Below are 12,857 nucleotides of genomic sequence, written 5' to 3'. Positions count from 1 at the left end.
GGTTACTAAACAAATTCTTAAAACCTTTAAAGTTAAGACAGTAAATATTATTAAGAAGCAGTAGAACAGAATCAGACCAACAGGGACATCTAGTATTGATTCACCTTTTCTCTGTGGGCCATTTAGACTGCTAAGGCTAGAATTTGAAAAATACTTACCTTGTTATAGAAAGTTTAATGTCATATGCAATTGTTTGACCCTTATGAATATTAAAGAATCCCATCTCTGTCCTATTAAAAATGCATGTGGCATTGTGGTTGTTGATCACGTTTAGAACGCCCATGCAAATTGGACTGTCTTCGCTGTCAGGGCCTAAGATGAATAATGTAGTTGTGTTGTATATTCAGGGACACACCATTGACAGTCAATTAACAAGTTTGATTGGTGTGTGAACTCATTCTTTTGAACTGTTAATTTTATGTAAATAGTATTCGCTCTCCCTTCTCCACTGTCTCTCCCCCATCCAGGTTCACTACAGAAAGATGTGCCCCCACCACCACAAACCCCCAAATCCCCAATTCCACCTCCCACTAAGAGTAACCAGAGCGGGATCCTTAATAATTGATCATCACACACCTGCTTGGTAGAAGCTATGGGAGTCTGCCTTTAACAGTCAGGAGGCCCCATGCTAGCCCCTTTTGATATTCAAATAGACAAATGGTAACCAGCCTTTATGAATTCAAAATGGAGCGAGCTCCTTTCATGGGGACGAGCTTGTTAAGAAATTCTGGCCACCCGTCCAACCTGATGGAGCCCTTCATTGTTGGAGTGGATATGATGGCATTTGATGGCTCATAAATGGAATGCCAATGACAATTTGTTGTTGATGTGTGGAAATCTGGCTTTTATGTTAGGCAGACATAGTAATGCAGGCACTCGGGCAGATTGTGCTTGCAGGTAAATGATCCGATGATTGATCCAACTGGTTAAAAGCAGCGCGGGGCTTATCTCCTCCCTTTCTCACTCACAAACCCATCTTCCCTCCATCTCTTGTCTTCCGCAGTGTCCCTGTAATTTGCAACAGCAGAGATGGAAGAGGAAGATTCATCAAAGTTGACAAGTGAACCCAGGAGCTGGGGATCATGGCTAACCCATCTGATTATGGAAATAGCCATAACTATATCCGCCTTGTAGCTAAACAGTTGTGCGACTAGCATCTTGTTCTGCTAGTATCCTATAAAAGACATGTTCATACTTAAGTAAGGGGAAAATATTCCATTTTTAGTTTTCCTCCTTTTAACATGTTGTGGCATTGTCTGTCTGGTTAAGCTGAACCATGTAAAGAAAACAAAGGGCTTTTTTGGGAGTGGGTTTGATTGAGGGGTTGCTAATTCTTAAGTAATACCTCTGGTTCATACTAACCCTGGTAATCTCACTGTGAAACATGATACCCACGGCTATGTCTTTGCTAATCAGTAAAGGACCTTGTGTCAGGCCGTGTATCAATTGATTCCGGCCGTCTTGATCCTCCCTGGAGATTTGCATGTGTTCCAGGGTCCCTGCATAGGTCAGCAATTATCAACATGTCACCAACAGCTATTTGAATTGACCAGCAGTTAGTGCCCAGCACTAATGTCATCCAGCCTCAAACAGTGGTGAGCTACTGGCTTCTCTAAAGACCTGACCTCCTTAATGCTCATCCCTACTCATCTCTCTGCATTAAACAGATAGATTTTTTTCATGTTTCATTATACAAGAAGCTTAATTCTAACAGAGGTATTTAGCAGTGAATTGAGCTTATTATCACATTGTGCTTATAAATAACACTGGTGCCGTGGAGATACATGGCAGGGTTCTCACAGAATACCTGCTTGTGAAATGAGAATTGTTGGTAATAAGAGGCTGGAAAACGCAATGGAACTTGTTAATTAATGCAGTGCTACTCAAACATACACTTATAATTAATGTTAATTTGCTTATAGCACCTCATTGATGAATATTGTATTTGTTTTTTATAAAACTATTTTTTGAATTTGATGACTTGTTTCTTTCATCAATAGGAGCCATGTGTTCAGGGTCCTAATTGTCTAATGAAATATTCTTGTTTTACTTTATAATTTAACACATATTCAAGTTTTGCAGCTGAGATTAAATGCATAAATATTAGTGTTGCCCTTAGTTGTTTTTAGTCACATTACATTGGTAGGTCAATCCAATGTTTTGGTTAAGACTTAAATATCTTAACAACTATTGGATGGATTGCCATGAAATTTTGTACAACCATTCATGGCCCCCAGAGGATGAATCCTTATGACGATCATCTGACTTTTTACCTAGCGCCACTAGTGGGTCAAACTTTTCATTTATCCATTGAAATATCCCAAAGTCTATTGAATAGATTGACACACAATTTGTTATAGACATTCTTGGTTTCCAGACAATTTATCCTTCTGACTTTGGTGATCTCCTGACACTTGTTCTTGTAGCGCCACCATAAGGTTCACATTTGTGGTTTTGACTGAAATATCTTGACATCCATTAGATGGATTTACATGAAATGTGGTAGAGACATGAAGGATGAATTGTAATAACTTTGGTGATCCCTTGTCTTTCATCTAGTGCCACCATCAGGTCAAAAATTTAAATGCATCTGATAAGTACTACAGCCTCAGTTGTACATTATGTTTACTGCAAATTTGCAAATGTTAGCATTCCAACACACCATACTGCTGACATGCTAATACGACATATCAGCATGTCAATGTTGTCATTGTGAGCATGTTAGAATAATGACATTCACATTTAGCAAGTACACCCTCATGGAGCTGCTAGTTTGACTGTAGACTTTTAATCTAGCAGATTTTACCATAATAAAGCCAACATTGTTGTGTTTTTCTTGTGTGCTCTTTCCTCCAGGTTGATCAGTCGGTTTTCTGTGCAGGCCAAATCGCTTTGGTCCCTTGTACCATGCAGCTGGTAAAGGCCGGTACCAGGACACAGGCCCACTTGTCCTTCAGCTATGTGAAAAAAGTTCTGGAGGCGGTGATCAGCAACCTAACACTAGCTCATGTGATCCAGGCCCACTGCTACGCCACAAGACCCCAAGACATCCCCATCATCAGGGCCATCTGGGAGAGCATGCTGACGGCCGCAGAGGTAGAGCAGGTCGGCCACTGTGGAGTGAGATTTTTGATTATGAAATATATACCAGTGCTTAAGAAGAAAAGCAATGACTGGCTGTTTTTATTATAGATGCAGAGGAAATATTGATCATACTTTTAATACGATACTACTGCCACATATAATGAACACATATTTAATGTATTAAAAGACCGTGGCATCCATGTGCCGATGAATAAGTAAAAAAAAAAAAGAGAGAGAGAAATTCTTGAGATGTTATCCAAGTTTTACGGAGAGGCCTTTCACAATTGTATTTTATAGTTGCGAAATAAGGGGAAGTTCCTCGCCGCTCTCTGCCCCCTTGAGACCCAAGCCGCTGCAACTGATATTTACCAGTGAGCGCGCTCATGAAAAGTTGATGATGTGGGAAACGCTGGTGTCTTTGATAATGTGGAGCTTGGCACAGAAGCAGATGTCTTCCTCAGAGCTTCCCTAATCCTTTGCCCCCACACACCATTTTGGAGCTTCATTCAACTCTCAGAGCAGCTTATCCCCCTCTCCACCCCTCTTTCCTGCCATCTCCCTCCCTCCCTCCCTCTCGCCATTCCACCGCCCCAGCTTACAACCCCTGCTCCATACGTCTAATAGGGGCACCAGTCTCCCCTGGCAGCCCTTCTCCTCCCACAGTAATCTGCCTAGCCATGGGAATAGGGCCTATAAGGGAGAGGGGCAGGAGCCCGCCTCGAACATGTGGTTCTGTTCAGTGGTGAAAGGTGTTAAAGACTAGAGACAGGATGTCAACTTTGTGTTAATTCCACAAAAGTATAGCAGAATATAATATTGTGTTTTTCATTTAAGGCCAGCAATCATATTCTCAAAGCTTTCACATGAACATCTCTGAATTCAAATATACATACCACTACTGGTGTTACTCACAGGGGAATAGAAATCTTGAAAGCGTTGACAGTGTACCATCAATTTAGCATGCAGATTGGGTTGTTCCGATAACAAGGCTAACCGAGGTCAAAGCTTTGGGACGTGACAAGTCTAGGCTCATGTCAGAGGGCACTGAAGATGGACAACATTGTCCATCTGTTGTGCTTTCGTGTGGTACGTTATTAGCTGACCCACAATTGCCACCAGGAGACCATGTTTTAATTTCAACTGATTCTCAGATTAAGCAACTCTAATTGACAGCGCCATATGTAAACAGGTGAGTTCTTCCCTTAAGAATAGAGCTAGCTTAGGTTCTGGCTTACTCACCTGACCTCACGCTCTTTCTTTGCCCGTGAGGTACATCATCTTCATGTGACTTTCCAGCTTGGGCCTCACACTTTCCCCTCTCTTCCACTTCAAGTGCAGATATATAAAGTGCAGCAGAAGATAGGGAGAGCGGCTGTGGAGGGGGCTACTGTTTCATCGCACACTTGGTGAAATGCTCTCTCCCTGGGGTGGGGATTATACAAAGCACCGGTGCTCATTTGAACTGACTGTAACTAGAATGTTTAACTCTAGTCAAACACCAGTAACTCAACTCCCACAGAAAACAGAAGTGACTCCACTAGCTGGCATGAGGTGATGTCTTCAAACATACAGGGAATTCAGATTTACAAAACTGTGGTAACTCTGTAAGTTAGTCACTAAGTAAACCTAAATTATACAGCCCTTTTCGAAAAAGAAGCTATAATGTGTTTTACAGAATGAGATAAAAAAAAAAGACAGAAAAGAAAAAGAGAAGATAAGACAGACAAAAAAATAAGTTGATTCTGAACATGGACACATGCCAATCATATTAAGTACTTAAATAAATCACATTGCATTTTATTTAGAGTTACTTGGTACAAGTTGTATTATTAATACAATATATACACAATTAAATTGCCACGTGTCCCTTCTTTTGTCCATGCATCTGTTATAATACATCCTGGTTACCATGAGTACAATATGTAATATGTAGTTAAGTTACGGATGCCGACTGAAATCCAATTGTCGAATGTTGGATTAAGCAGCTTCCCAGTTTTATATAAAAAAATAAAGCGTGTTTTCAGACAGCAGACCTGTGAAGTGAAATGATAGAAACACCGGTGCCTAGCATGTCTGTAAAGCCACATGGCCGCATGTTGTTGTTGCGAGTTGTTAATTTCTCTAATCAGGTGGATGAAGAAGCTTGCAGGGTTAATTGGGAGCATACCGGAGTCGCTACAAGTGTGAAATTGTATTTACGGTGCATTTAACCACAAAGAGCCTGTGTGTGTGCAAAGGCTTTGATGAACGGAGATTTTGGTGTGATAAATCAATAAATGTTAAACAGACACCCCTTTGTGTAGCAGTAACAGTTTCTGAAAACATGTCAGAAAGTAGAAAATTATTAAACTTTTTTTTGTTTTCCTGGAAAATACGTGTTTATTTTCACGTGCAGTATTTATAAACACCAGGTAATTTTGGAAATGTGGAAAAGATTTTTAAAGAATTTATCGTTTTTGTTGATTGGTGGTACATTACACTTAATTTGAAGGTACTGAATTTGCAGTGTGGAGAATTCCCAGCATACCACAGTAAAGCCTTTTTGCATTATTTCTCTTCTGCTTACTTGGGACTTTTGAAGTAACTCAGGCCTCTGGCATGGTTTTATAATGGCCTCATACCTTTAAACCTTTCCTCACCCCACTATCATGGCTCTGTGTGTTTCATTTACACAAACAGTCTGACGAGCGTCGGAGCGGACTCTTAAGAAAAGAGAGTGAATGAGGGAGTGAATGGGAAGGGACTGACAGCACCACAGTAAGTGCTGAGACGTAGAGCCACATGCTGAAGGCGTCCCGCTGGGCAGGAAATGTAGGGGAACTGGCTAAGCAGTGCAGTCCCATCAGCTCCCCGCTGTTCCCCGCCTTTACACCACTTCCTTATTACCGTGTTTACCGTTAGGCTTTCACGCCTCTCGGCCCTCCGACCTGCTGCACGCTCCAGGCGCATGGCCGCGAGATAGAAAGAGGAAAGTGGGGAGAAAGAAAACAAACATAAGGAGAGGCAGGTCACACACCATCAGTGTAGAGAGCGAAGCACAGCAGATCCAGACTTCATGCATTTACCTGCTGCCTACAGAGTAAGAGAGCACATGGGGAATGGCTACATGCCCTGGAACTGAAGTGGGATGAAGTAATGAGATGGATTGTGTTAAGTGGCTGGTGTAGAGCGCGATAGAGCCCTTTACACACACACACACACACACACACTCTGCCACCTGCCTGCCCTCCCAACTTGCCACTCCAGCACTCAGCTCCACCATATATCAAAGTTTGTATTTTGTTGGATTAATTTAATAAATGAACTCTGGTCAGGAAGGGATGTGTGTTGATTCGCAGGGAAACCATAGACTGTAGAGGAAAACACACACACAGTGATGGAGCTCTGACTACAGTCAGTTATGAAACATTTATAATGCACCATTAGCACATGCAGTCCCACAGAACTGCTTAACAAACTTCCACCTAATGTAACATTTTGGTGGATACATTAATAAATAGAGACCGATGTAACCTCGTCTGACAGCTCTGAGAAAAAGTCAGGAACTGCGCCGTGACAATAAAGTCCTGCCAGAGGCTGGAGCTGCAGTGCTAGAGTCACCCTGATCTCCTTGTGGACGGTCGGTTGAGTACAGTACCTCAGCACCCAAGGCCTGCAGGGTGGCCTTTAAGCCTGGATGAGCAAGACCCCCTGTCCTGTCACTTCTCTCCACAGTTCCCGCTCTCTGTTCCATGTTCAATCACTATTGACAAGTACAGGAGCAGTTCCCTCTAGGAGAATACCTAGCCAGTGCCAGAAGTGCTAATATAACATTTATCAAAGCATAGGACACGTATGTGTGCTGTCACTTTGTCTGACATGCTAAGAGGGCAGTGCTGACATGGCTCTGCTCTTGTGATTGTTATTGTTGATCACTGCAAGCTAGGCTCTCTTCACAATAAACAGAGTAAAGAAATCTTAACCTTACCCCTGCACACATACTCATTCAGGACACTTGCTTTTTTCGTGTTTTCTTTCTCTCTCCAAGGCAAGAGGTTAGCTGTTGATACACAATTAAGCGTTTGCTAAAGTTTAATCTGAAGGTAAGTGCTGCTTCACTGAATCTGGCTGATTGGGTCATGACAGGCTCGTCTGTTGAAGGGACAAAGAGGCCGTCGCCTGCTCTTGTCAATGATTTCTCTTTTTTGTGTGTGAGTGAATATCAAAATAAAATGTAAGTAACCTGTTATTATTCTGCACTTACGAAGTGGGGTGTAAGTGGATGAAAATTGATCCAGCAAATTGAAAAGGGGGTTAAGTGTTTTTGCCCTATCGACTCCGACTGAAATGACGGTTATATAAAACACTCATTTCTCTCCCATTAGCAGATGAAGCCACAGCCAAGTATTATTAGAGGGCCACATTGTAGCAGTGCTCCAAGACATTTTGTTAGTGCTAATGGCCCTCAGTCCAGAGGAGAAAAAAATTAAAGAGATTTTGGCTGTGTGGATAAAATTGAGGCAGTTTCCACTAAATGTGTGTGGTGAAAGTGCCATAACATGTTGTGAGCGATCTTCTTAGAAAGGTGAGAAGTCATCTTGGATACGACCTGTCATGTTAGCAAAAGCAGCTCAAAGTGAATGTATTTGTCCATTTTGTTTATGGCGGCTGCGAGCAGTAAGGATTCTTTCTGCATTGTTTGTACACTATCATTACCAAGGGTCACCTCACAATCTCATGTTAATTGATAGCCTGTCAGTCTGTCAAGTAAAAAGCCTTTCTTCATGCTGTGTGGTAGAATTTACTGATGGGCTTTACGACAATGTTTAATGTTGATGGAGTAGGGTTTGTGGTCAGAAAGCACAGCGTGTTTCTCAGCAGGAGGGCCATACATTTTATTGTAGTGTGTGGCACAACACAGTATATAATTTGCCAGTTAGTTCATTTGAATACCATCTGTCTGCTTTGCAGGACTTGTTGTGGGAGCCTGAGCTCAAACCTGCGCCATTACTGGTCGTTGTGGTACCTGCCTTACCCAAAGTTGCAGCTGTCGAGCTTCATGTAACTGCAATTCAGGATGACCCCACCAAAAGGACTTCCTGTCACATGACTACAAAGGTGGCATGCGGATCTATGGAGTGCCACACTGTAATGTCTGCTGACATGTGTAGTGCTTCCCTTTCACTTTCCCTGGCTGTGCCCGGTGATAACCTGGAGGTCACCGGCGTGAAGGAAGCAGTTGCCGCTACGTTAAAGAAAGCCATGAAGAAGATGGATGCTGAGCTGGTGCCACTGTGTGCCAGGGTGTTCTACAAGTGCAACCACTCACTGGCACAGCAGATTGTTAAAGGTACGTCATTGGACATGTATCTCACTCAAGACACTACACATAAAGCTCTGATAGATCTAATATTTACACTCATTAAGAGGATTTATCCTAAATAAGCTGTTCTGTTCTGAAGGCAACACTTCTGAGATACACTGCTCTTGGCAGTTAAGCTCCACATCTGTATTAATGGAAACAAAGTGACAGCCCGTCTCTCTCTGCACTCTCTTTTCTTTTCTTTTTTTTTAGAAAGTTTGAGCTGACATTGGTTAAGTAAACTCCATAATGTATTCTAGGAAGCAGTCTCTCCAGAGGTCCTCCACTTCTTCCTGTGTTTAATTATTGTAAGTCATTTGTTGTGTCTGCACTGTGTACAGTTACCCAAGCAGCTGGCACAGTCTTTTGTCATCATTACACTTTTATACGCCACCATCTCCTGCTCCCAGGATTCTAGGTTCTTGTCAAGGCAAATGTGGAATGGTATTTGTTTTATCCTGAGAGATGTTCTCTCGGAGGGAAAAGGGCGACGAGCACATCGATCACCCGGGCTCAGTTGTCAAGTCATCGCTGTAGCAGTCAATTAACATTTTTGAATCTGTGCCAAACCAGCCATCTTACTGTCATTTTTAGCTTTGACATAACTCATCTTTTCAAGGAACGTGAAATTATGGTTACCAGTGATGAATGGGAAAAAGGTTGATGTGTTTCGAATATGTGCTGATATGCATGACAGACGAACAGTGCTATTTGTTTTGTTACCTAATTATATAATTGTTATTCAACATTGTTTCATGATATATGATGCATGTCATTTATTTCTTCTCTCATTATCCACAGTAGAAGAGGAAGATGGTTTAGCAATAAGGAGTCCTGTTAAAATATCTCATATATGAGTGTTTTATACAACATTCTATTGTTGATAATAAAATAAATGTACATATAACAAATACATGTATATATTTTAGTACAATTGAAATCAAAATTTACTGAAACTTCTCCATAGAAAGTAAAAAATGTTACTGGGTCATTGGTTTACTGGAGCAAAGTCAACCTCAGTCTTCATCCTTGAAATGTATATTTCTTTGATTATGGACTACACAGACTGCTTCCCTAAAACCATTTACTGACTCATCATTGAGCTGGAATCTGTTACCTTACCCTGCACGCACAGCCAAGCCCTGGAACCTTACCCATGGGCGTTTTTATGGGTCACAGCCTATGCTCATTGGGTGATGAATCCAAAAAGTCAAAGGAGGAAAAGTAACACCTCTGGCGCTAGCAGTCACAGCCTCACAACTGTCAGCGGGCAGACGGACAACAACCCACCCCCCCACTTTTTGGTTGCATGCGTTAGGATTCACAGCTGATAGACATGACATATGCTCCAAATGAAACCTTTAAACATCTTGTCTCAACCTGTTACTTACGATAGAAAGGTTGTGACGAAGATGGGCCCCCACAACTAAACTGAAACCTCAACTTTTAGAGAAAGACTTAAATAAAGTCTTGTTATGTTTTTAGTGATTTTAGTGATTAAAGAAAGCTATGATGGACCTTTTTTATAAGTTAATTTTTATTTTGTTTAACCAGAAACAATCGCTATTTCGCTCTTGTCAAAGCCACCAGCCTCCCTTCACATAAGTAATAATTTTACCTCTCCGGTCTACTGTTGCCTCACCCAGTAAGTTTGTGTTACTGTGTGACTTTTAACCCTTTAACATACTCTTCACATACAGTTAGACATGTGATTTGTTGTTGATATCAAATAATTGATTATGGCTGCTTTAAATTATGTTTTCCCTTTCTCTATGGCTCTACTGCACACACCCAGCCACGTAGCCTCTATGTTCAGTCTCCTTGGACTAAATGAACAATTTTCATGAGCCAACACTTGCTAATTACCACCTCGTTTACCGGATAATTTGACCAGTTTGGAAGTCAGTGTAGCACAACTAAAAACCACTGGCTCTGGGCCTTAGCCACTGCTTAAAAGCCCCATAAGCCCAGCAGGCATCAGCCATTCCAAACAAGAACCCCCTTTTTCTCTCCTTTTCACCACTGCCTTGACTTATACCCCTCTTCCTATTCACCTAGGCTTACAATATTTATATATTAATCAGTTCAAACAAACATAGCTGTTGATGTTTTGCATAAAAGGGTGTTGTGGGTATTAGTAATGGTTTGGTTTTGAAAACACAGATGTAACAGAAGCCTTTTCAGCTCCCTGTGTGTTTGCCTTTAAGCAGAATAATGGCTGCTCCTCTTGGGTAGATGGTTTAGTTCCATCCCATTGCTAATGTGATGGCTTTTTGAATCTTACAGCCTCTGTCCACTGGGCCTCTCAATGAGACTCCCTGTGTAGCCTAAAGGGGGGCTAAGAGACCAGAGGATGGGGATTGGGTGTGTGATCGAGAGTGTTCATAGGATTTTATAGAAGCATTAATAGAGATTGGGGCAAAGCAGCCTGTGTCTTTATTCACTTTTTACGCACAAAGATAAAAAACACCAAATTGAATGGTCACTCAAGTCACCTTCTCCTCTCCCCATGCCTGTCATTCATGCATAAGCAGGAATGTCTGTGACCACAGACACTGAAAGAGACTCTCAAAGAGAGGGTGCAATTATTTCCTATCTGTTAATACAAAGATTAAAACCCTGTCATTAAACAGGCTAAGTGTGCAAGGTGTGATGAAGGTTGTGTTTCTTCTCTTAATAAAACCATCCCCTGTCTGTGATCTCTCTAGCTTGTTCAGTTTTCAGCTAGCCATCTCCAGAGGATCCTGCTTCTCAGGGTGCACCACATGCTCTGATAACACATATTTAGGCTTTTAATGCCCTCCAAAAAAGGCCTGTGTTCAGTGGGGGTATTTTAAGCTGTAGTGCATATTAGCTAATTAGGGTGTGTGGGCTCTTTGTAAGGATGTTTGGCATGCTGCGTGTGCTTCAAATGAAAGAGAATGAGGCTTATTAAATAGTGCTTAACTGCTCTGGTAACCTCTCTGTCCTGATTTCTCTCTCTACAAGTTCACATAAATGTCACACAGTGGTACTGCAGTACTAGTAGTACTAGCTATCTAAAGAGCATTAGTTTGTTTTTGTTGACTGAGACTCAACATAACTGGTCAAAAATCACATTATACATGCATCATAGACAGGTACTGTTGTGAATGGAATTGACATATTCCATCCTTGACATTTGCAATAGGAACACACAGGGACTGAAAGTAGCAACCTACAAATGCTGGTAAATTATTGGCAGTGGCGGGTGATATTGTTGGGCCATCCGCCACTTTGGTGGACAGGGAAAATGCACAACAGAAAGACACATGTAGTAAAGTTAGCATATTGTGGCGTTCGGCGTACGCACCTGCGTCAAACACACAACACACAGCCACTAGTCAGCTCAAGGAATAGCTATGGCGCTGTTTCAAACCAAACTCCCCAGTGGAGGAGGCCCAGTCCGTTCTAATCAGTGCGCTGCTTGCCAGCAGCACCAGCCGGACTGTGGGATGTAACTCCAGTGTTTTCGGGGAATCACTAAGATGCAAGAGGCATCACTTGGTTTTATTTTTGTAGGCCAGCTTTTGTATTGAAACTAAGGTTTTGTCTTCTTTTTTGTATACTTGCTGGGATCTAAAAGAGGAGGTTTTTGTTGAGATATGGACTGTTGTGGAGATTTGAAGTGAGATACTCATTCAGTTGTGGTTGAACTGTCACTGTGGGGAACTCTGTCAGTACCTGATGATATTAGCCTATATGATATTATTTCATGCCATGATTTAATTATATTTCAGTGAAATTATTAGAATGTCATACTGTCCCTTTCTAATCTGCTTCCTTGTTATCATGGCTGAGATATACAGTAATAATAATATATTGAACATGCCTCTTCAATTGAAGTACCTGGTTGTTAGGGAAGGTGGAGTGATTGTCATGTCCTGAAAGACACGGATCCTTTTGTGCATGTCAACATGCATGTAATGTTTTTGTGTAAATATGTTGGACATTGAATGATAACATTTTTTACATTAAATGATGCCAAATGAGGCAGGCGGTGAAATTCTTTTTATATTTCAGTCCCTGGTGACACAGCATGCTTTCCCAGATGTGTAACTCTGTTATGACACCCAAGTCCCATCCAACATGTTAAATCAGAAGGAATACTCCAGGACAGTCTTCCATGAGACAGGAACACTTGTGACCAATTAGTTCATGGAGCAGAGGAGAGAAGGGGCAACATCCCAGCGGGCCACTACTAAATAGACAGGCTGTCATCAAGGCCAGGCTCTGAGACACTCAGTGAATTCTCACATGTCCACTGCCCGTCTGTTGTCCAGCCACACACACACGCACACATTAACAACATCCCTCAGCTCCAGTAAAACTGAGAGGTAGTCCCAACACAGCTTCCTAACATCTCATTCCACTAGACCCCCCCCCCCCCCCCCCCCCCCCCCCCCCCCCCCAC

The 12,857-nt window shown here is 41.9% G+C and overlaps 1 protein-coding gene across 4 annotated transcripts in view; it reads left to right on the top strand.

Annotated features, from left to right (window-relative positions):
* The window catches only part of dph6 (diphthamine biosynthesis 6), a 53,834-nt gene that overhangs the window by 38,452 nt on the left and 2,525 nt on the right, over positions 1-12,857 (top strand). For 2 of the 4 annotated variants that reach the window (XM_046062093.1, XM_046062096.1), the window contains 2 exons: positions 2,857-3,120; positions 8,035-8,413. In XM_046062093.1, coding sequence (XP_045918049.1) covers positions 2,857-3,120; positions 8,035-8,413 — 643 coding nt within the window. The remainder of the gene's footprint in view (positions 1-2,856; positions 3,121-8,034; positions 8,414-12,857) is intronic. The other 2 variants (XM_046062095.1, XM_046062094.1) reach the window with 2 other exon arrangements.

Source organism: Micropterus dolomieu, linkage group LG11 (assembly GCF_021292245.1).
Source record: "Micropterus dolomieu isolate WLL.071019.BEF.003 ecotype Adirondacks linkage group LG11, ASM2129224v1, whole genome shotgun sequence".
Taxonomy (NCBI): Eukaryota; Metazoa; Chordata; class Actinopteri; order Centrarchiformes; family Centrarchidae; genus Micropterus; species Micropterus dolomieu.
The sequence above is the reverse complement of the archived record's forward strand: the minus strand, read 5'-3'. Positions and strand labels throughout refer to the sequence as shown.